Source organism: Lepisma saccharinum, chromosome 1, assembly GCF_977018435.1.
Source record: "Lepisma saccharinum chromosome 1, izLepSacc3.1, whole genome shotgun sequence".
NCBI lineage: Eukaryota > Metazoa > Arthropoda > Insecta > Zygentoma > Lepismatidae > Lepisma > Lepisma saccharinum.
This window is the reverse complement of record NC_139229.1, coordinates 70,327,821-70,353,147: the sequence shown is the minus strand read 5'-3', so window position 1 is coordinate 70,353,147 and position 25,327 is coordinate 70,327,821. Positions and strand designations below refer to the sequence as shown.

The 25,327-nt window shown below is 38.1% G+C and overlaps 1 protein-coding gene across 1 annotated transcript in view; it reads right to left on the bottom strand.

Annotated features, from left to right (window-relative positions):
• The window catches only part of LOC145996355 (uncharacterized), a 151,446-nt gene extending 132,183 nt beyond the window's left edge, over positions 1-19,263 (bottom strand). The window contains exons 1-3 of the mRNA XM_083132787.1: positions 19,206-19,263; positions 16,028-16,146; positions 8,014-8,132 (exon numbers count right to left, since the gene is read on the bottom strand). Of these exons, the coding sequence (XP_082988913.1) occupies positions 8,014-8,132; positions 16,028-16,105 (197 nt within the window). The 5' untranslated portion in view covers positions 16,106-16,146; positions 19,206-19,263. The remainder of the gene's footprint in view (positions 1-8,013; positions 8,133-16,027; positions 16,147-19,205) is intronic.
• Between the last annotated feature and the right edge of the window lie 6,064 nt (positions 19,264-25,327).

Here is a 25,327-nt window from a genome sequence, read left to right as displayed (position 1 = left end):
AGTATGTGCTGACTGAAATATTTGAAAAAAAAAGTTACATGTCATTTATTTTACACTAGAATTTACAGCATACTCTTGAAAGTTGTCTTAACATGAGAAAGTTGTTTTTAAAACTGATTTTGACTCACTTTTCCATGATTGGGTAAATGTTGGCAACCAGCATTTGCCCAACTTAAGACCAACGTCAATTTGCCAAGCAACATAAAGCCAACCTTTCCCATATAAAATCTGACATTGGCTAAACGGTTGTGGTTACTTGGGGTGTGCATTTGCACTACAAAACCTAGCTAACAAAAAATTCCTTATTATTCAAATAAAGTAACTACTAGAAAGCAAGAACATATTATCTCAGGCTAACAACTTGAGTTCAGAAAAGGTTTCGAAGCTTCCGAAGTACAAGTGCAGTGCTGATCTTAAACCCGGTTTATATGTACTGGTATGTATACAGAGGTTCCCAGTGTAGATGGCAGACCTATCAGGAGCCGTGTGTCACTTCGACGTTTTTGGTTGATTATTCACTAGCCAGGCTGTTCGAGCCACATGCTTTTTCCCATTCATTCTCTCATAACATGGTCCCAATAATTGGATGATTTGGCTATAATTTGCACGTTGCTGAAATCTATACCCTTATTGATTGAATGTTCTGGCAATCCTGACTCTGGATGGAAATTGTAAATGTAACTCTGGTGTTTTCTGCAACATCATTATATTGTCCTCCCATTTGACCAATGAATGCTTATCTGCATTTGGGACCATAAACAACCCTAGACTATAAGAGAAATTATTCTACAATGCAAGCAATGCATACATACAAGAAAAATGTCGAATTGAATATTCAGGGTGACAATTTGCTAAAACCAACTGTCTACAGTGGCATGCCAAATGGGGGATTGGTGGGGGTCATAACCCTCCCCTTTGGCCCAGTATTCCTAAAAAAATAATGTCAACTGCAGGAAAACATGGCAAAAGGAGGGCTACAAGAAAGTATAAGTAACACCTCCCTTTCAAAAATCCTGAGCACACCACTGCCCTCAAACCGCATGGAGTCCACTGCACTGATTGAAAAGAGGCATAACAGCAGAATCCTTGCCATTCTGCTCATTGCCAATGTCAGTGAGATAATCAATTACATCTGCCAAAATCATCTCGTAGATGCAGTAGTCCAAAATGATTCAACCCAATGCAGTATACTTAAAAAAAGGTAACGTACTCCCCTGTGCTATGCTCCATGCCATGAAGGCATATATGGGGTGTGGAGTTAAGGCCCCACACTTTCTTGATCATGGACGAAGGTGGGGGTGATGTGATCAGCATCATGCCCCTGGCTGCCTTTACCCCCCAGAGTTTCCTCCAGGTACCCACTTTATACGATGCTGGATGGGCTCCAGGGGCCACCCAGCAACTTGAACAGGTGGAAAAAATCCCGGTTCTTCCCACCGGGGATCGAACCCGGGTCTCTCGCATGTTAGTCAGATGCCCTGTACTTTAGTTTGCTAAAATATTTCAATTTCAAAAGTCGCCTAAGCACATGCTGTATTACAGTAGCACAATAGGTGGTTTCAAACTATGCCTCTCTTGCAAACACTCACTCTTCTCTCTACTAACATGCTGACGAAAGGGCCAAAAATGTTTAACTGTTTCTGCTTCACCTATGCATACAAAAAAATAATCATTGACTGATTGATTGTTTGAATAATTTTGCTTTTCTGCCATTTTTGGCTATCGCAAATATGGGGATGAGTGATGATATGATGAAAAATGTATGAAGTGACACCTATGCCCAGGCCAGGATTTGAACCTGGGACCTGAGGCATTGTCGTGCACCTTGCTAATAACTCTGCCATGGAGGTCGGCTGAAAAATCAATGTTAGCAAATAAATGCATTACCAAATCATGAGAACATAAAGGAACGTGTACATGGTTTTTTTTCACAAGATTAATACTGACAAGTGCACTACGTAACCAAAAGTCATCGGATACCCATTGGTATTTGTTCCGAAAGCACCAACCATGTTTTTAATAGGATATTGGACCTTCCTTTACTGTTATTACAGCATTTACCTTTCGGGGTAAGCTCACCATTAAGTCCTGGTAGACTGCTGGCAGAATGTGTTTTCATTCTTCCTGTAGCATAGCTGAAGTGTATTTGTTGGTCAAGTGGATCTGACGTGCAACTGATGGTCCAACTCATCCCAAAGATGTTTGTGTTCAAGTTGGGGCTTTGGGTAGGCCAGTTAATCACTTCCACCTGATTTTCTTCAAACCACAATTCAATTGACCTTGCTGTGTAGGCAGGAGCATTTTAATGTTCATACACAAAAGGGTCTATTCCAAACTGTTGTCACACTGTGGGTAAAAAAGCAAAAAGTAAAGTGTTCCCCTGTGCATAGCACCATGCCATGAAGGCGTATAGGGGGTGTGGGGGTAACGCCTCACACTTTCTTGATCCGGTCGTGAGTGGGGGTGATGTGATCAGCATCACGCCCCTGACCGCCTTTACCCCCCAGGGTTTCCCCCAGGTACCCATGTTATTTGACGCTGGGTGAGCGCCGGGGCCGCTTCCATCGTTAGAAAAGTTCCCGGATTTGAACCGGCCGGGGATCGAATGTGGGTAGCATGATGCTTTCTAAAATGAATTGGTACAAGCCAGAGGCCATTGGCCCATCGATTAAAACTAAGGGTTCAAGTCCAAACCAAGAAAAACAGCCCTAGAACATTACCTCGCCACCACCAAATTTCACTGTCGACACAAGTTACTCTGGCAAATGCCCAGGCATCCACCAGATCCACACACGTCCATTCAACTGCTAGATCATGTACACTTCGCAACATCTTATTTGACCGCCCTGAAAAATTTCAAAGTCCGGAATTCGTAAATTTGGCAGCATAGCGCTTCAGAGCCAACTAAGAGCAGCCAACTTTGCAACATTTCTTCTTCCTGAATGAAAACGCTCGTGATTTTTTTTTTTCATTCTTTCACATTCCATAAAGTAAAGATACCCTAAAGCAGTAATAAAATATATGAGAAGACAGAAATACGAATGTTGAAAATATTTCAAGATTCTTAGTTCTGAATTTGAAAATAGGAAAATGAATGTGCATTGTGAAACACTGAACAGGTTCTCATCCACCTGGAAAGAATTGCGGTCATATTTGAATGCAAGAAGGCAAATTTATGATGATTTTATGCGAAATGTTTAGTAAAGATACCTTGCACAACACCAAACGATTCTGCAAAGTGTGTCTTTTCCTTGGTTCTTGGCGAAAAATGGTTCGAAACTCCGGCACAATATTGCTTCAACTGAGATTAACGTGTTTTACTAATGTTTCTGTTAGCAATCTCCTGGAGTAGTTGGTTAGATGACAGCACTTTCATTTTTTTACTGTTTTCGTCAAGATCGAAACATCGTAGGTTCAAATCCCACCCTTTCCTTATTATTTTTTCCTTTTTATTTACCGAGTAAAAGTGTTATAATAACGTAATATAATATTATATCGTCCTCCTCCGTAGCCAAGCGGGTTAAGGCGTTCACTCATCTTGAGATCGTTCGCTGCGGGATTGCGTAGGTTCGAATCCGGCTCTGAATTTATTTGGCCTACGTATAGTGCCGGTGGCAACCCACCATCATGAGGAAATTGGGGAGCTCCGAATGAGTGAGCGGTAACCCGGTCGAGAAGACCTACAACGGCTGGTGGTTCGTCAGGCTGACCCCCCGTCACCCCAATACTGGTCTAAGATCTCCACGCTATAACAGGTGACGGAGGAACAGTGTGGGAGGGAGACCAGCAGTCGGTAGGTAAGCCAAGGCTCTCATAGGGCTGTCGCGCAGTGGTTATTAATATTATATGATATTACTGTAAATATTTATGCGATGCATGCTCAGGGGCGGCAATTGGGTTTCAAAACTGATGGGGCAAGGTGGGGGGAGGGAGAACTTACATGTCAACTTTCTCCATCCGGAAATGCATAAATATCAACGGAAATATCCAAGAAAAGTAGATAAGCATTCTCGTCCAAAGCCGTTTACTTCCCGAAAAAGATTTTGCAAAGAAGTAGGTTTGAACCTATGACCTTCCATTCCATAAGCAAACGATCCCCCTACACCACACGGTTCACGTTATTTTATGCACTCGGTTTGGATCCCATTTTAAACTGTAAGTCCAGTCCCGATTAGCCTTACTATGCATAAAGTTGACTTAAAACACCAAATCAACCAATTCATCTCCTTTCAGAGTGGGCCTTCTAAGATACTGTAGTCGGCCACCATCCGAAAATAGATTTCTGTTTCACGTACACCAGAGTGTAATTGCATTTAATATTGTGACTAATTTTACTTTAAAACTACAGATTAAAGCGATAATAGTGTCCAGAAAAAGAACCTCAAAGTAGATCTTCACACAAAGTATTTTAATCCATTGCCAAACATTTCAGTTAAGAATAACATTATGCTTTTCCATTGACCGTATTTTCGATTCATGGTGAATTTGCTAAAAGGACCATGTCAAGAAATCTAAATATGTAACTTTTACTAGTAAATGCATTTAAAATGCACGAAACAACAGAGGAGGAGAAAAATAAACCTCAAAAATAAGTAAAAATGCAACAAAAACTGCCCGACCCTGTGGCCGAGTGGTTAGCATATCGCGCTGCAACGCCAAGGGTCCCGGGTTCGAATCCCGGTCGGGCTTGGTTGTTTGTGAATGTCCATTCATCAATTTCATCATTTCATCACTCATCCCCATCTTTGCAAATTAGCCAAGAGGCACAAAACGCGAAGTAAAATAAACTAAATCAAATCAAATCAAATCAAAAGCAACAAAAACTGTTAAAAATACTGACAAATAAAGGAAAAGCCAAAAAAGGCCGAAAAATGAAAAAAAAAAAAAAAAAAAAAAAGTAAAATAGAAAGTGTTTTCCAGCTGTAACTGAAGGGAAAAGGACATGATATCAGGTTTAGCATTGTTTTTAAGGCTCAGAAAAAAAGTTGATTTTTCATCAACTTCCGGACCCTAATTAGTAATTATGACCATTGAAAGAGTTGGAGGTAGCTTACTTAAAATTTTCTTGCTGAGGGATCGTATCGTCCCATATCTCCACTTCATAATAAAGAAAAACATCATATTTCGAAAATGACTTGGAGTTTTCCACCACGAAAATATGTTTTTCATAGTTTGAAGTTCGTTAGTATTATCTTTCAAGGTTTCCATTGTTTTAATTTCACACATATTTTATATTTCATACGTTCCTCTTTCTTTGCATACAGTCTTTGGAAAAAAGCTGAAGTTTCTTGTCAAACATGGTCTGGTTCAAATGACTCCTTTTCGCTCTCCTGTTCCTACTTTAAACAAACAACAAAATACTTCGTAACTAAACGATTGCTTGTTCAAAACACGGAATTTTTACACAATTTACAAAATATGACAAAATGCCAATCGACATGTTCATCATTTTTCCCTTTCAGCGTTTTCGATTTTATCTGAATTCGTTTCCTCATGAAAATTGCCATGAGGAAATTATAGATATGACATTATGTGTGAATTGGTTTCTTTAAACTGGTAGCAAATTTTAACATGAGCTACCTGGAGAAGAGGTAGCGTGCTTGAATCCTACGAGGGAGGTCGTAGGTTCGATTCTCCACCTAGGCAGGGTTTTTTCAGGAGTATATCGTTGGGTGTAAAGTTTATCCACCGTGGTAAGAAGTTAACATTGGTCTCTGTATATCACGAGAGGAAAGGAAATAGTAAGAGAAAGTTATTTCGATGATAGGAGGAAGTCACATGCCACGTGGAATGCGCAGAATCAAGTTACATAGAGCTAAGTCTGTAATGGTGGTTTCGAATATTGCAAAATTAGTGCGGAAAATTTGTTATATCTGATACTCGTACTTTCTGTTCAAAGAAGACAAACATATTAGATACAAAGCAGTGAGGAATTAACGATCATTATGAGGTTTTGAATTTTTTGTTTGTCACTCACTATATAAATACTTATTAGTAGTTTCTTAACGAATCGGCCTTCATCGCAATAACAATTTATTTATGTTAATTAGCGATTTACTATTAGTTTTAGACGCATGGTAAGATGGTGGTGAGGGGATTGACAACAGTCATTACGAAGGAACAGACATAAAATTACCAATCTTAGCAATTTGAACTCATTAAATGCTCTCCTTCATTGCAGTACTGCACTACATCACTACTTAACATAACTGTATATCTTTTTTTAGTATATCGAAATCAAATAATCAATATTTTAGGTGTCAGTGAAGAACAAACAATACATAACTTAAATAACATTACATTTTGCATCCTGAATACATATATGTGATTTGTGAATTAAACATGATGTGTGTGTTAACACAACATATGAACAATAACTAAAAAGAAAAGTTTTAAATTTAAATCCTGGAAATCTCCAACTTCGAAGGGGAAATATGCGCAGAAGGGACGTCCCTCAAGTGTGCATCGGATTCATTTTTTTAAAATATTCTAATATCAACGGTATCTGTTCAGCAAACAAAAGAAAAAAGAAATAGGACAGGGTGGGATTCGAACCCGCAACCTTTCACGCTTGATAAAAAAAATGGATAGCAGCGCCTAACCAACTGCTCTATGTTAACTTAATGACGTTATTCCCTTAAAAACATGTTGACGTTTATGAAGACTCCCACCTTCCTGTGTTTCAAGCACATTTTCTCGACAAGTCGTGTAAAATATATGTTTTTGAGAACTGTTCGATACTATGCAAGGTATTGTAAATTAAATGTCGCATAAACTCCTCACAAATTTGCATCTTCCTGCACAAACTTGATGGCAATTTCCTCCAGGTGGAGAAAAACTCTATTCAGTGTTTCAAACCCCCCAAATTTCAAGTCGAGCAAGCAGAATCGTAAATATCCTTCAAGGTTATTTTTCCAATTTATTATTTCTGTTTGATTGTGTATTATAATAGCTGTTTATAGTTTCTAAGTTCATGGAAAGTGTTAAATTGAAAACCTATCACCGCAGCGTTTTTCGTCTAGTGGAAGGACCTACTCAAAGTTGGCTACTCTCACCTGGAGCTGAAGTGCAATGTTGCTAAGTTTACGATTTCGGGACCTAGAATTCTTTCGGGGCGGTCAAATAAGATGTTGCGAAGTGTACCATGACTCATTACTCCATAAGACCTTTTTCCACTGCTCCATAGTCCAATGATAGCGTTGTTTGCACCACTCCAAATGACATTGGGCATTGGTGCATGTGATAAATGGCTTCTTAGCAACAGCATGACCAGAAAAACCAAGTTCTATCATCTCCCGGTGGATAGTTCTTTCACTGGCCTCTGTACTTGAGCTATGACAAAAATCCTCTGCAACCATTGATAAGGCTGCCCGATGACTGTTTCACACAACACGTTCCAGAGTTTGCTGGTCCCAATCAGTTAGTGTATTTCGCCTACCAGAGTGATGGTTGAGTTCAGTGCTTCCATGACGTTTCAAATTGATGATTAAACTGCTAAGTGAACCAGCACACATTTAATTGCTGAGAAATCTGATGGAATGCCCAAATTTATGGGCCCCAGCGATAATGACCCTTTTAAAAGCACACAACTCTCTCTGTTTGCTCATTGTAACAGCAAAGGCATCTAAGCCTCATGACAGGTTAAGTTTGCAGCAACTTTTCACATATATAGACCCAAAAGTGCATGCAGAAAATAGTTCCGCTGCAAAACTGCCCATTTTCTCACTGTCTATGATATGAACAACTCAGCGGTTGAGGCAAGACTGGCACAGGAGATGCTGAGCGCCGTTCTTACATGGGTTAAAACATAAAACCTGCTGCCAACTTAAGCCATAGCAGGGTTTAGTGTGTTCTTGTATTTGTGCCTTCAGGTATATAGTGTTGGTCATGTGCGTTGATGTCATACTGGGCAAGTTCATATAGAGCACAGGGCTGTCCAGTGACTTATGGTCATATAGTGTACATCATACCAAAACTAGAATATGTTTCCTTTGTTACGTTAAGACTGCTTACCCATTACTGCCCAGAGCTTCTAGCATATATAAAACACTTATAATGTTCCAATTGGATGTGTCATTTACATGCAGGTGCAGGCCTTCTGCAGTGCTGAACCAACTAGCTTTACCAGACACCTGCAAGGGAATTATTTTAAACCATTATTAGTTGGGCATATATCTACTATTTGCATTGCTGAAATGTTATTTGTTATGTAATTCATATATTAATCAGATTGTAGATATACCACACTAGAGATATTTACATATTGATGAAATTTATTTTCTTTTTTACTTAATTTACAGACTGAAACGTCAAGTTTCATATTCACTAAAGGAGAGTTCAGTGTTTATCTTTTAATGTACAGCTGTTATAAGCAAGTAGTTTATTTTATGTAATGTTTTGAGAGAACATGCACTCACTTCTTCAGCCATTTATTTGAAATCTGATAAATGTTATGGTCAAAACAACAGGATTGATTGATTGATTTGGTGTTTTAAGTCCACTTTATGCACAGTAAGACTAATCGGACGACCTACACTTTAAAGGGGGATCCATTTTATATAGCCTACATATAAAGATTCTAATGTTTTGTGTGATCACCAGACTCGAGAATATTTCTTAAAGCCTGATTTAAGTGTACTTTATGCTCATGATAGGTCAATCGGAACTGGACCTACAGTTTAAATTTGGATCAGAACCATTGTGCAATATGCCTCAAAAGGGTATACAACCAGATACTCTTTGGAGTAACACGTTTTTGTTTTCTTTGTTTATTCACTTTAATCCTTATATCTGATCCTTCAATTTACTGTACTAATGGGAGGAAGTATGACAACGACAGTGACGTGCACTGAGGAGTAGCTAGTCTAGCAGAAATAGATCAATCAATCTCACATCTCTAATTATTTTCAAATCACAATATTTATTGTCTTGTTGAAGCCACAGTTCACATACAACACTTCTTTTTTCACGTGCTTCTCGTCCCTCAGTGAGATCTGTGGGAAAGACTGGAAGGGGCTACTCTAGCTGGGTTTTCCTCCACCTCACCAGTTTCAGGTAGAAACAGCCACCAGAAGGGAAAGGGAAGATTTCTGCCTCTACCTCCCTTTACCCTTAACCCCAGCTACAATGGTTGAAAGGTCGTGGTTTATGGTACCCCAGTCTATCTCCTATAGGAACAGATAGGGGATTGGTTTCCCTTCGGTTCCTTTATAAATCCTCTGAAGAACTGAGGGCAGAAATTTCTGTAGTACTTATGTTTTCTGTATTTACACCACAAATTTACACACGTTTTATAATTTGTAATGTGGGATGTAAAAATATAGTTTTATTGTTTATGAAATAGGAATGTATTACGTCCAGACAAAAATATTTGGAAATGTTATGCTTTCTTTCATTTTTTCCAAATACGGAAGATATAACAAATATTTGTTAATGCTCTCTCTCGCTCTCGTCTTAGTAGTGTTTCATTTAAATATACTAATCTCTTGGCCTCCAATAAAAAAAATGGGTTAGCTAAATGGTCATAAATATGGATGTATTTATTTGGGCAAGAGAACGTGCGTTCTTATTCTTGGTTTGGTTTATTTTACTTCGCTTTCCTGCCACATTTAGTTATCGCGGAAATGAGGATGAGTGATGATTTGACGAAATTGATGAAGGGACCTTACAAAGAACATCCATGTCCAGGCCGGGATTCGAACCCATGACAAGGGTGAATTCTTGTTCCTGTGTGTTGTACTGTCAACTGAATAATGAAATAATTTGGAATGAAAAATGTATCCCAGAACTTAAGAAACCAAATGAATACTATTGAAGAAACTACAAAAAAGAGTATTTTGTTACCAGTTTATCCCACTTTAATATATTGATTTTTTGCCACCTCCCATCACTTTTTTCCTAGCTGTATAGATTTAATAGCGATAAGTAGCTAATGAGTTCACGGATTCATGAGGGACAATCGTGAACAGAGAACTCTGGACTCCTGATTTTGCAGTCTTCTGCAGATGCACTGGGAAGAAATTATTTGTATTTTTTTTAACATTGCTCTTCCATTTAAAAAAAAAAAAGGTAAAGTGCTCCCCTGTGCTTAGCACCATGCCATGAAGGCATAGAGGGGGTGGGGGGTAATGCCCCACACTTCCATCACTTTACCTAATTCCTGCCATGACAATGAACGTAGATTCAACTAAACGGGTGAAGGGTGGATACAAGAGAAACACACATGCACAGGCCACAGGCCAGGGCTCGAACCCGGATACTTCAGTAACGACATCGTGAGATGGAGGAATTAGGGAAATCAGCAATGCAATTTTTTTTAAACAACATTAATCATGTACGTACAAAGATGGTGTTTCAAAAATCCAATTGGAAAATAGCACTGAGGAAAAATGCAGTTTGCTTTACCGATACCCACGTATCCAAATGGTTAGTGCTTTTCTCTCGCCTTTGTTGTCGGCAGACATCCGTGGGGGAGTGGTTATCACAACTCGCTACGACAGTACGGGTTCAGGGATTAAATTCAGACATGGGTATTCTTTGTGTGTGTCCCTTCACCAATTTTATCGTATCACCATGTGGCAAAAAGCAACGCTAAGTAACAAAAATCACATCGAACCAATAATTGTTTGATTTGGTTTATTTTACTTTGCTTTTCTGCCACTTTTGGCTAATCGTGAAGATGATACGATAAAATTGATGAAGGGACACACACAAATAACACCTGTGGACAGGCTGGTATTGAAACCTGGGATTTCTGGCTCAGTAGTCAAATAAAAAAAAATCTTTATTTTCGAAAAAGGAGTTGCATGTATCCTTTTTTAGTAGTCATTCCTCAATTTGCAATCTTTTCCCGACTTTGACGTACTTTTTTTTAGGAATACTGGGCCCAAAAGGCAGGGGCTGATCCCCTTCAAGCCTCCTTGAGTAAGCCACTGATTGATACCCTAAGTGTCGACGTCACCGCACGTCACTGGACAACGATTTACAATAATAACCATCTATTCCAGCCATGGACCTTATTTTTGGAAAATAATACTCTAATTAACAAAACCTTGGTTCCTGTTTACAGTACTACAAATTGTTTATGCAAAATAATCCAAAAGTAGCTTTGAATTGATTCTCTATGAGACGAGGTATTCGACTCAAATTTGCCCCTCCCAACTGAGACTTCTGGATCCGCCACTGTGTGGTGGTAATGTAGTCACTGTGTAATCAAGGAATTTGATACCAAGTGTAGTTTGAAGTTTGGATCCCACTTTCAACTGTAGGTTCAGTCCCAATCAACATTTTGGACTATCCTAAACCCAAAACCTAACATCTGCAACAACACAAATTTTCCACCTGTCCCTGTCCTGGGCAAGATAAATTCATTCTTTACCATCCTTAGCTTAATAAACTAAACACTGGAGTTTTAGAGTGGGAAGCTCATTATATATCAGTACAGTAAAGTACAAAGAAAATAAGAGTAAACAAACTGCAGCTGTGTCATTATCCATAAAACTTAGGGCTTAGCCGATACTGACATTACTGGTGTCCCAAGTAACCAAAAGTGTTTGGACCAATGTTCAGCCAACCGTACTAAAAGTAAAAATGATTGGCCAAATGTAAGGTAGTGTCCAAATTGGCAAGCACTCCATCCCGTTCTCTTCCGTGTGCCTTCAAAGTCGTCCAAATCTACATGTCTCCTTGCAGTACGGTTGCCACTTTTCCCACCAGGTGTCAGCTCGAACGTCACCCACAGAGCAGGCGCACAGTACGGAAGCAGAAGGCAAACACCAACCAAACATCACAATGATTTCCACCTATTTACTACTCATATTAAAAATGTTGCATGTGATATCTTCTTTTACATTTTTTTCTACATACACTGTTAATGATAAAATGTCAAAGTAGCATTGAGTTTTACATCGTCTATTCTGGAAACATTGCCTCTGCAAAGAGAAAGTTGTAATGTGGCTGCCAAGCTAACGTGTGTTCCTTATGTTGGGTCAACGTACTGTAAAGTACAGTATAGATAGGTTTGTGTTGTGATATATATGTATACTTTATTGAGAAGCCAAATATATAAACTTTAGCACAAATTATTTGTGTCAAATAAAAATTTACACAACACTTTCTTGTACAAATGATAACTCACCGTTTTTAAGGTACCTTCTTGTGGTATTACAAAACACTTTCTAGAGAGTTTACTTAGTTTCGCACATTTCAGGGAATTTAGTCTGCACATAGCATTATTTATTTTATGTATATATATAATGAACCACTTTCACGAGAATACCTCTAGAATATACAGCATTCTCTACAGTGTGGTCTTAATAGGTGAAAGTAGTTTTTAAAACTGATTTTGACTCACTTTTCCATGGATTGGCAACAACTGTTGGCCTAACATAAGACCAACTTCAATTTGCCAACCAAAGTAAACCCAATCTATCCCACATAAAAGTCTAGTTGGCCCAACGGTTCTGGTTACTTGATATTCATAATAGCTCAATAGCAGTAGAATCAGTATCTGAAATTATTTACGAGTAGCAGCCTTTACTTTTCTGGTATTTTGGGTTCTGCAAAAATGCCATGTGGTACTTTTGTGGAGTCTATCTTGGAAATTATGCAAAATAAGTTTCAATTTATCTTGCACGAACATTGTGTTAAAAACTGTATGTTACGATTTCATAACATGTATTTGGGTAATTCTATATCAAATCAAGCAGTGCATAAACCTTTCATGTCATGGATTTGGCTAAATTTTGGTATACATGTTTCTTATCTGAAATATAGAAAATATTTTATTTTTATTTTTCATGTTAACAGTTTTTGAGTTATTGAAATTTGAAAATTGACAAAACTGCCCAAAAACCTCTCACCGCTTAAACTTTAAATATTGCAAGAGACCTGTTTCAACTACAGGACTGGGAATGGTCTCATTTTAGAGCTTATGAAGAGGGCTTTCATTTGATATACAACATGCTTGGTTTTTTGCGAAAGACAAATTTTGAAAAAGTTTTCCAAATTTTATTTTACAATTTCCAAAAAACGAAATTTTCAAATATTGTCAAACATTTTACACATATTGGTACAAATCTACTGAAGGTTCAGTCAAAATTTCAAGGTGGTATCTCTTTGGTATCATATGAAAAGTGACAATGCGATGATTTAAGTTAACATATTTTACATACCTAACCACATTATAAATACATAAGCAATATTCACATCACAACAGTCATGTTCAAATTAAAGCTCATTAAAAGCTGAAGAGAATGAAACCAATTTGAGCTCTCTACGTAAAATAGTTTTTGATCTACATAAGTTTGGGTTTTCAAAATTTGTAGAATTGAGACCAAAGAGTTGCATAATAGCAGGAGCCAGAAGTACCCACACTGTATGTGTTTGTACCACTCCTCAAAACGTTAAATGATAACTGGAGCTCACTTAAATAAAATAACTCTCCCAAGACATGAAAATCCATTAAAAAATACCTAGATTGTCTTTCAAAAAATAATGTGTAGGGTAGCACAACAGAGTGTTTTCTAGATGAGTGTGATTCGTCCCAGCATAATTAATTTCAAGGAAGCCTTTCTAATAAGCCTTGAGGAAGAGATGATTGAAAATATAACCTACAAGCAGTGGATTGCTGTTCTTTTGAGACAATTACTAAATCCACAGAGGATTTTGTTCAAGATTTTTTCAAATCAGTTGATCAACCTCAAGAGACACGGTTTTATAGCCAAACAGCAATCAGTACATTTTTCTGAAAAGAAAAGTTCTCTAGTTCATGATGAAGCTGTGGTGACGTGATTTTGCTGAGAATTACTCATTTATTGTGCAGAATGAAGTACAAGGGTTCCACTGGAACAACTCAATGGGAACAGTTCATCCATTTGTAGAATATTTTAAGGACAATTAAGATATTCTAAAACATACAGAGTTATGTCTTCATTTCAGACGGCTTGATTCACAACAGTTCTTGTCCATGTTTTCCAAAGAAAGCTTTCAGATTTCTTGAAAATTGATTGTCTGCAAAACTTACAGAAAGTATATTACTTCTCTGATGGTTCAACAGCGCAATATAAGAACGGCAAAAACTTTGCAAATTTGTGCAACCATCATAGAGATTCCAATGGCATTGCGGCTGAGTGGAACTTTTATGCAACAGCACATGGTAAGGGAGTGTGTGATGGTGTTGGAGGTACAGTAAAGAGGCTGGCAGCCAAACCTAGTCTCCCGAATCCTCTTTCAAACCCAATCATGACACCACTCCAGCTATTTGAGTGGGGAAAGGAGAACATTCCATCAATAACTTTCTTTTATGTGACAAATGACAAATATTTTGGAAGAAGAGAGACTTTTACAGACACGGTTTGGTGAAGCTGTAGCTGTAACAGGGACTCAAGAGGTTTCATGCATTCATACCAGTAAGCACAAAAAAGTGGAGACTAAAGTGTTTTCTGCATCTGAAGAAACTTTGGTACAATAGCTCCGTCTAGTTGGCTGCACTTTTTGACTCGCTTTGACTCTGTTTGCACCAAAGCGTCTGGTTGGTTGCACGGTGCAACACCGAGTCGTCTAGTTCACTGATTTCGAGTCAAGTAGTGTATTTGGTGTCTGCACCACCTTTCGGACCGGTGTATGTTTGGTGTATAGTCACGTGGTATGTTCTAACTAATCAAATGACTGTTTAAAGTAGCAGAAAGGCATTTCTTGAATCTTCTGAACTCAAACACCGCTTTCCGTCTAGTTGGTTGAACGTAATTTCCTTGCACCACTCTGACACTGGATACACCTGCACTGCACTGAGTGTTAAAAAGTGCAGCTAACTAGATGGGGCTATTGTGTTAAAGTTTATGCAGATGTTGAAAATGTACCCTTTGAACACATCACAGGTTTTGTAGCATGTGCGTATGATGCCAATTGGTGGGTGGGATGTGTACTTTCGAAAGATGGTGTAGAACATGAAGTGCACATGTCTTTCTTGCATCCTTGTGGTCCAGCACAGTCATTTAGTTATCCAAGGCAACCAGATGTTCTTAAAATCCCAAGACACACAGTCCTTTGCAAAGTGGGCCCTGTAACAGCCACCGGCAGAACATACCAGCTGAAGCAAGAGGAGATGACACAGAAATCATACATTTTATCAAAGAAGACTTTCTGTATCACTAAGCAGTTTCTTGGTATGTATGCTTCTGTATTTATAATGTGGTTAGGTATGTAAAATATGTCAACTTAAATCATTGCATGGTCTTGAAAGGAATTCACTTTTCATAAGATACCCAAGAGTTACCACCTTGAAATTTTGACTGAACCTTCAGTAGATGTGTACCAATATATGTTGTTTTTTTTTTTTAATTTAGTCTTTTTGGAAAATGTAAAATAAAATTTTGAAAAACCCTCTTCATAAGCTTTAAAATGAGACCATGCCCAGCCCTGTAGTTGAAACAGGTCTCTTGCACATTGTATTTAAAGTTTCAGCAGTGAGTGGTTTTTGGGCAATTTTATCAATTCTCAATATTCAAAAACTCAAAAACCGGCAACATGAAAAATAAAAATTTCTATATTTCAGATAAGAAACATGTATACCAAAAATTAGCCAAATCCACGACATCAAATTCCAAAATTTATATTATCTTTGTTGATTTGACATGGAATTACCCATTTTAATATTCTGATGTAAGCAAAACTCTGGTAAATTGATTCTTATACTTGTAGTGGAATATTTGAATATTCCACACCTACTAATATTACTCAATAATTTTAAGAACTTTTAATTGTTACAATTTTCAAGCATCACTATCAGTAGGAATTGGTGAGAATATAACTAATATGGGTATTTATTCAAAGTGGTTATTAGTTCAGCTCTAATAATAGTGCATAATTCTTAACTTCCTCATAAGCATACCGGGTGCTGGGTACAAGAACATTTTCAAAATTGTATCCTAAAGTTTATAAATATGCTACTTTTCTTTTGTATATTAAAAATTAAGTTGGTAGGCAGTAAATTATTCAAAACAAAGAAATAAATACTATGACAACTTACCAATTTTATATAAATCCAAATATTGGCCATTACACATATTATTAATATAAGGTTTGTAAAATACTCAATGGCTATCATGACAACTCTGTCGGAGCCAACACTTCCATCATGTAGTGTTCCTAAAACAAATTACAAACTTTGTAGCATATTCCATGAAAATGTTTCATTCAAGCATAATTTTGCATCTACTATGAAACACTACTGTCTAATTCTGTGATATGAAAACAGATTTTGTTAAGTACAAAAGAGTCCCACTCAAACTGAATGAATAAATGATTCATTTTACTTCTCCTTCTTGCCAGTTTTGGCTATTGCAAAAATGAGGATGAATGGTCATAAGATGAAATATGAAATAGATGGAGGGGCACTCACAAACACTTACCGACAGCACACAACACAAGTCCAGAGAATTATACTTGCCAGACGCCAGAGCCTCGTTAGCAGTGTCAGTCTCAAAATTTTCAGAAGTTATGTGCTAAGTTTCGTGAAACGTAAATTGGAGACCATGTTTCATTAACTTCTGATTATGTTTTCATTAAATATATGGATGAAATCATTTAACTTCTACCAAAAATTGCCATTAATTGTAGAATACTATTGATTATACGATGTACTCATGACTGGCACAAGAGAGGCATCTTGCAAAATAATATGACATCCACAGCTCAATGATTGCATTTTCACATAAAAGCTAAAGTACTTGAAAACACTACAAAGTGCCTCTTTTGATACGTCACCACACTTGTCACAAGAACGTTTTACACGAACTCTTGAATTAGTGTCATGTGCACCATGGTAGTTTTCCAGCCATATATTTATGTATTTTTGAAACTGAAACTGATGAACTGGTGGGCCTTCTCAACATTATGTTCCCAAATTACATAAATAAACTAAATGCAACTAAGTTCTGCGACAGGTTAAGTTTGCAGCAGGTTTTATGTATTAATCCACGAGAAAACAGCGCTCAGCATCTCCTGTGCCAGTCTTGCCTCAACTGTCTAGCTGTTCATGTCACAGGCAGTGAGAAAATCAGCAGTATTACAGCGGAACTATATTCTGCGTGTACATTTGGGTCTATATATACGAAAAGTTACTGCAAACTTAACCTGTCGTGGAGCTTAGAAGGTACATCCCTTGTAGCAGAAAATATACTGTATTAATAAGGTTAACTAACCAGAGGGTATTCGGCATATACCACCATTACCCCTTATTCAAATTGAAATCTTAAGGTATTGTTTTAGTTGTGAAAACTGTTATGTTAACACGTTTCATTTAACAGGCCTTGTGTGGCATTGCAGCAAATTGGCTGTTCAGTCTCACAGACGTATAATACCAGTTACGAACTTCTTCTTTAACCTTGCTCTTGGTATGTCAGCATTTCTTGTCATTAATATTGTTTAACATTGATATTCATTGGTAATCATGTTGAGAATCTCGAATCCAACAAAGACTGATACAAAGTTCTGAAAAATCAACCAACCTTCGAAAGGACTTGGGAATTGGAATAATTGTTTCTTGAAGGGTTAGGTGAACTTGATGTAATGGCAGCTGTAATTATGGTATGACTTGAGATGACCGGACCCCTCTCCGATTTTCTTCATATTTGACATAGTCACTAATTGAGGCCTCCTAATCACGAATCTGAAGTTAAAATTTGTCGGGAACGTCTAGAAATTGCGAACCATTGGTGCTAGCCTCACGAACCATTGGCGCTAGCTACACGAACCATTGGCACGTAGTTAGGTTAGTTTCGGTTAGGTTAGGCAAACATAGTTAAAATTTGGTGTCGTGGTAGTATCAGGATCTAGAAATTGCAAATAATTGCGAACCATTGACACTAGCCCCACGAACCATTGGCACGTGGTTAGGTTAGGCAAACATAGTTAAAATTTGGTGTCGTGCTAGTATCAGGAATATATATATTTGTTTGTGAAACAAAAAATTTCGCGAAAATAGACTGTTCCCATTCCGAAAACTAACGCCTTATTTTCGCTTATTTTGCAATTTCTAGACGCTTCCAACAAATTTTAACTTCAGATTCGTGATTAGGAGGCCTCAATTAGTGAGTATGCCAAATATGAAGAAAATCGGAGGGGTCCGGTCATCTCAAGTCATTCCAAACCTAATAAGCAACTTTATGCACCCTGATAAACAAGAATTTGCAAAACAGAAATTAGTTTTAAATATATTTTCTTTCATAAATTTGATTTTGCTTACCAATTCTATATGATATATAACAGACTGATACAGTAGATGTGTTGGGTAACAGTATGGTATAGTGGTTGATATGACCAATACAGTTTTTATTTTCTTTAGTAAAGCTATCAGAAAACATTTTTCGTCTGGCATGACACCATGATTCCAGTTATAGGGAGCATCATTAATTAGTTATTTTTACATAAGAGTACAGACATTATGCTGTATTTTAATCAGCCGCGGATTCACAGGGAGGGCGATTGCCCTTCCCAACTACCAGCTTTTCCGTATTATGATGTTGAATATTTTTGGACTCAAATCTTCTGTCCTTTATCACCAAGTTTAGCAGGCTCGAGAATATTTTTTAAATTTTATTAAAGTCCAATATATGCTCATGATAGGCTGATCGGAATTGTACATTAAATGGAATCAAACTCGAGATCCCTTGAGATAACAGTTTATTGTTTTCTTTGTATATCCAATTTACTCGCTGATCGTTCAGTTTACTGGCAATGAAAGGGATTATGATGAAGACATACAATAATATTCCATCTATCTATGCCCTGGACACCTATTTTTGGCAAGACAATGCTCCAATCTCTAGAACATTACTGTTTGCATACAAAAGTGAAAGTGTTGATTCTCGGTGAGGTGAGGTACCCGACCGAAATTCGCCCCTTCCACCGTACCTTCTGGATTTGACACTTTTTAATTTAACATTATAATCCATTTATCTTCGATTCAAGGTAATGTATACATTGTTAAATGCAAAACAAAGCAATTCTAATGTCCAACTATTCCATTACTCTTACCGGGCACGAACTTGTCACGTACACTAAACTTACCTACACACTCCCTGTAGTACAAAAATTACATTATATTTTATGATACTACAATACAAAGACGTATCACTGTGCATTTAATTTGCTTTAGCATCAAATCTTATTCATGAAAGGGTAGATACAATGAGACAAAACTTTACCTTTATTAAAATTTGTCCAAATCCAAAAACCTGCCGGAACATGTGTTTGCAGCTTGCCGGTCAGGTGGTAATGGATCAGCTGATCACATCACATACGTCACGCTAGTGTATCCAACCGAGAAAATCGCAATATCACTTAGAGATGCGCCTGTATTTTGCTGCTTTAGTTATTTACATAGGCGCCGACTCCATGGGGCTTGGCGGGGCTCGAGCCCTCCCCAATGTTAATGATGTGGGGGCAGAGCCCCCTCAAATAATTTTGCTTAAAAGGATCTAATGTATTATTTTGCTTCTCTTGTAAAGTTTACTCTGAATTGTGCAACATGAACTTAACTTTAAATACACATTTGAAATGTTCTAGACCATCAAATTTGTGGGACTGAGAAGACCGCTAAGCCATTAACTTTGTGGGGGGGTGCTATGAACGGAGACAGCAAAACACATGACTTATTACCAGTGGCGGTCCCTCCATGGAACAGAGGGAACAGGCTGTTCCCTTCTACTTATCGCCCTTTTTAGCTATTATCTATAATAACATAATAAGAACACTTCTTTCTTCCGAAATCAACACTCCGAAGAAAAACTTTCACCCTGACTGGAAGTTTGTTTACTTCACCTACCCTCGTGGTCCCACCCTCTACTCTGACGCCGAGTATTTCCGACCACGCGCGAAGGTAAACGATCCTCATGGAGCCACTTCCCACTTCCCACCGCGGAACGCGGAACCTGAGCTCTCAAGCTGTTCCCTATGAGAGACATAGCGAATTCGTTTTCCTTCGAGTTTTTGATATGTGCTAAAGCTTAATTGCGTCGTAGTGATAGTTTGGAGTGTAGTAAGTCTATAGTTTCCTAATCCACCTGTTCCACCAGCAAAGCAAGACAAGCGCAGCGCAGGACAAGAAATCGAATGTTGCAAATGTTGTATGATCGACCGGCTGAAGACGAAAGCTTTTAGTACATTGAACTTTACAGAAAAGACAGCAGACATACACCTATCCTAACCTAATTAGAAACTAAAACGAAATCGTACACAAGGCATTTTCAAACAAGTTACTACAACTCTGTAAAATGATTAACTGGATACTCTTCCAGTGGCAAATTTTTGTTGTCCTTGTTTGTTCCCGAGAGGGAGTTTGGAACAGTTCGGATTTTGTCACAATTTCTACAAATCTAGCGGACGTCATGAAAAAACTCGGCCATCTGATTGCCATTATTGCATTAAGGACGTTTGAATTACAATGCTCAACTCTAGTAAAAAAAAAAGTCAACTTAATCTACAAATGGAGAGATGAAACAGGTTTCGACAAAACATTTTTTTTCTGATCAATCATAAATTGCTTTTATTAATTTTTCCTTTGTTGCGCATCAACAATTTTGTTTTTAATGTTTTGTTTACATTATATCATATTTACGTTAACATTGGTATTTTCATAATTTTAACGTGCTTCATGTATGTCACTTCTGAAAATTTTTAACATATGTTTCGTATGTTTATTTGGTTCATTTCAACAAGGGTTGAATTTTACTTGGTTTACTGTATTATATTACGACAGGTATGGGAGGGGAGGGGGCAAGTGCAGGTCACCTGTTCCCCTGCCTGATTTAGCACCGCACGCCACTGCTTATTACTATATACTAAGTATATAATTATGAGTATTGTTAACATTTTTACTAAAAAGAGTTTCAAAATAACGAGGTGATATGACAATGGACATTTCCACTTTGACATGAAAAACGTTTTAAATCCATTTATTTTACAGAAAATGATACAAACATGAGATGTGCAAAATATCTCGGCGATATTTGTTTCGGTTCTCGAGAAACACGCCTTCAAACTCCGCTGAAATTCACCTACTACGTCACGGATTTGAAAACGTCCTCTCCACAGACAGGAGGTCCTCTGACGTCAACACTTAGAAATGCGTGCAGGCGGGGCTTCTGCTCGTCCCGTCAACTTAGCATGAGCCGCGGAAGCGACAGAAAATTCACTTCTTACTGTGTAAAACAAGTATCTTACAACTTCCAGTGCAAAAATCTGTGCTCCATTTCTTGGAGATGAATTATGCCTTAGCAGTATAGTAGTATTTACTATAATTCAGCCACTCGATAGAGGGTTTTCCCATTAGGGTGACAAAGCAAACCTTGTAACAGTCAATGGCTGAACACGTGAACAGCCTTGTTCATTGCGAATACATAGGTTAGTTCTGAGTGGCAAGAACTTAATCTTATAGGAATGCCTTTTCTGGAATTACAGTTATTTTCGTCATAATATTTTCTTCACAAATTTTAAGATAATACTTTTAGAACACACTGGTTTACACACCAATTTCTGCAATATAAGAGGTGATACGGTATAAAAAGGTACGGTGAGTTTTTAAATTTCTGCAGTAAATGACAGTTTTCTTCAGTTAATATATATATTGCAAATTTTTGTATTTAGCCTACTTTTACGTCGCTTTTCCGTTCACTTTGTTTAACCGCAACTATGAGAACGCAGGGTTAATTTATTATGTATCATCTCTAACATCACATTTCTTCCCACTTTTGGCTAATCGCTACAGTGAAGATGAATAACTACAAGCTGTATTCGAAGTCGGGGTGCAGGAGTACACCCCCCCCCCCCACACACACACACTACCACCAACTGCACAATCTAAGTATCACCCAACCAGCCATGATAAGCGACGAACTTTTTCTTCTGTCCCATCTCATTTCGAAAACATTCACTTGTTCCATCTCCTTTTATGAGACGAGACGGAACATGCCTCGTCTCGTGAGCAACACTAACATTAACAATAGAAGCATCCCCCTAGCTGTCCCCAAAGTCTCGAGCAAACATCCTCCCATGTAACAATTTCCAGTTCAATGAAATGTCACTCACAAGGAAACAGTCATGCCCAGGTCGAGAGTCAAACCTGGAACATGCGACTTCCTCAGATAAATCATGAATTTTGTGTATAATAATTACAACGCCAGTTCATTCCTGGTAATTCTGAATCTGCAGTTTGGTTTGCATATATAAGCAGGATAATATTTAGTTTTCGAGGGCTGTACCGTCGAAACGAGGAGTCAAATAATAATAATAATAATAATAATAATAATAATAATAATAATAATAATAATAATAATAATAAATATTAAGAAAGGTTTTTTTTGTATTTATAATGATAAGCCTCTGCATACGTTGTTAATTCTATATTTTTCTAGACTTGAGACGAGAACGAGAATTTCCCTCCAAAACCGAGAGGGATGTTTATAAATTGAGACGAGACTGTCAATGAGACATTTACAAATAAACACGAGACAGACATTTACAACTCTCAACGAGAACGAGACCAAGGCTGCCATGTCTCGTCTCGTCTCGATAGGATCCTTAGTGGTAAAGTTGTGAACCAACCAATTAATGCGTTCGGGGTAACGAGATGAGGCGGCTTTTTTCGCAGTAAAAAATTCAAAATAATTATATCGTACCATTTCAGTATGGGATATTGTTATACACATGGACGTGTATATATAGTTCACGGGGGGTAGGGATGGATCAACTTTTGGTATGATTAGGGTTGCTTTATCTCGTAAGTGAAAATCCAGGACACTGCTGGCCGGAAGCGTGTTGGGGAGCATGGGGGGAGGGGATGTTGGACCCGACAAAGTTGTGTGTTTGTAGTCACGAAGTATTGATACTTTTTTGTTCATCTTGTGTCACTACGTTTTTAAGAACCAAATTTCTTTAATATGATTCGAGGGGGAAAAATAACTCATTTGATAGTCTCAATGCAGAAATTCCGAAACTATCAGGAAATTGCAGATATTGGTCTGCAGTCCCATCTGGTGTGTGGAATTACGAAATTTCCTTCCCGTCCTATACGTTTCTAATTAAAGAGAATGAAATAAGTCCGAAGGATTTTTTTATGAACAAGCGGATAGAACAAGGAAACTGGTAATTTTAGTGAACAAAAAAAAAAGAGGGGTGTTGGACCCGTTGAATCCCCCTTAAATACGCCCATGGTTTTACACATTATTTCCTTGTAATAATTATAGATAAACTAAGTATAGATATGTACTGTGCAACTAATGTAATCTTCTCAGTGTATTTTCTCTTATCTGCACAAAAATATTTGATCATAATTTGCGCAACAGAAATGGAACACAAACTGAAATTGCTTTATGGAAAAGAAAGTTAAATAGGCTTTATAAATAAATTGAAGAATGTGAAAATTCCTATTTTGCACTACATAGGTTACGGTAAATATCGATAAATATAAGTTTAAAAAATATTTTTGAGTGACTGGTCAGCAATCAATTTTATAAGCAATATTTTTCGCATGGCCTGAGAACACACACGCAGCTGAACCCTTTCATTTATCTTGCACGTGAGCAGCACGGATATTTTATAGAAGAATGATCATTACAAAGCATAGCTTTCCTTTCTCCTATCGCTCCTTCTTCCATTATTTAAATCGGTACAGATTTGTAAAACTGCTGCACGTGTTCGCTCACCGTGGGCTACCCATCCGGAACTGGACGCTCGAAGCAGACGACAAACGAGCTCTCCCTAAGGAGTGACGTAGTAACATGGCGGCGGCGTGTTTTCAGCGCAACGCTAGCCTCGCAACTTTTGAAGTCTCTTTTCTGCCTTAAACTGGACGCAGAGAAACGTGAGAACTTGCAGGGGTCATTTTTCCAGGGTGTAGTTTTTAAAATTGTTGTAAAGAAAATTGAGTGGAAATGTCCATTATACCACAGCGGCGTGCATTCAGGATACGCAAGGTACGCACTGCGTACCCACAACACAGTAAGAAAAAATAAACATTTTTTCGTCTTCCCCGAACATGAAAATTCAACAATTATCGCTCCGAAAGCAGTTCCACTGCAAGAAATTCCGATTTCCGCACGAACACGCTGCTGCCTTCCTGAAGGCAGTCCCGAATGATCCCGATTGAGACTTCGGCAACCACCCGATCCGCGTCCCTGTCGATTTCCGCAGAAAGACGCTGTTTCTTCTGCTTGGTACCCTAGAAATTCGGAAGGTAACCCCATTGGCTCATATCAGCCCCGGCCACGTGTTTGGGTCTGCCCGCGCTTCCCTCTCTCCCACTTCTTTCCCGGTTCTAAACTTCGAGGGTACCCAAGATTTTGACAGCGTATGCAGTGTTGACAGTAGTCAACATATTTTTTTCTGAAATACTTAGCTTACTAGCATTTAGCAGCCACGTGTAGATACATCACTGTTGGGTTGCAATAAAAATACATTATAAAAAGTGATGCAGGAATCAGACAGGAGGGCAAGAATATGTAGTGGTGGAAGATCATATTTAATATACGCGTAAACTATCACATATAAAATATTTATGTGAGGTTAAAGTTACGCTAGCAAGTTTTTTTTCGTATAGGGAGGTGAAGACCAGAATGGACTGCCACTGTGTCGAGGGGAAAATATGTGAACAATTTGCAAGTTTCGCACAATTCTCAGATTATGAAAGTATCTGTTTATCTCCTTTCGGGATCAACATTTCCTTTGAGTTCCATAGCATGGGTGTTGATTGTTGACCCGACGATATGAATGAATGATAAAAGAAATACATAATAAAACACAATGCTTACAATGGGATTCGAATGAGCTCCCCCTCCCTCCCGCCAGACATTGCAAAGTGATGTACGGTAGTTTAGCTTTTGAAGTGTTCTGGGATGTATGCTGACGTATTTTCTGCTTGTCCTTAATTATCTCCCTTCTACAAAATACTTTGTCGACTGGCAACTCCGATTCATTCGTCCTCAAGAACGCCTGGTTTTCGGGCATAGCGGGACCGGACACAACGTACCGTGCGAGGTTGACTTTTGCTTTCTTCTGTCGTGTGAAATTTGCAGCGAGTGTTTCGTTCATATTATTTACATTACAGGATCTCTATTGTTTGTCGGTGCTGTGAAGTGATAAAATAGGGGGACCGGGAGTTATTGATGACATACTGGAGAAGGGATTTTCGGAATTTACGAAAAAAGTGTAAACAATCCGAAATGGAAGGTCTGTTCCTGATTTGGAAAAATTGTTTCAGGCAGGAGTTGTGAAGGATGGTAAGCAGTATATTAGGCATTTTGATTTTTGACAAGAAGAAAAAATATCTCTA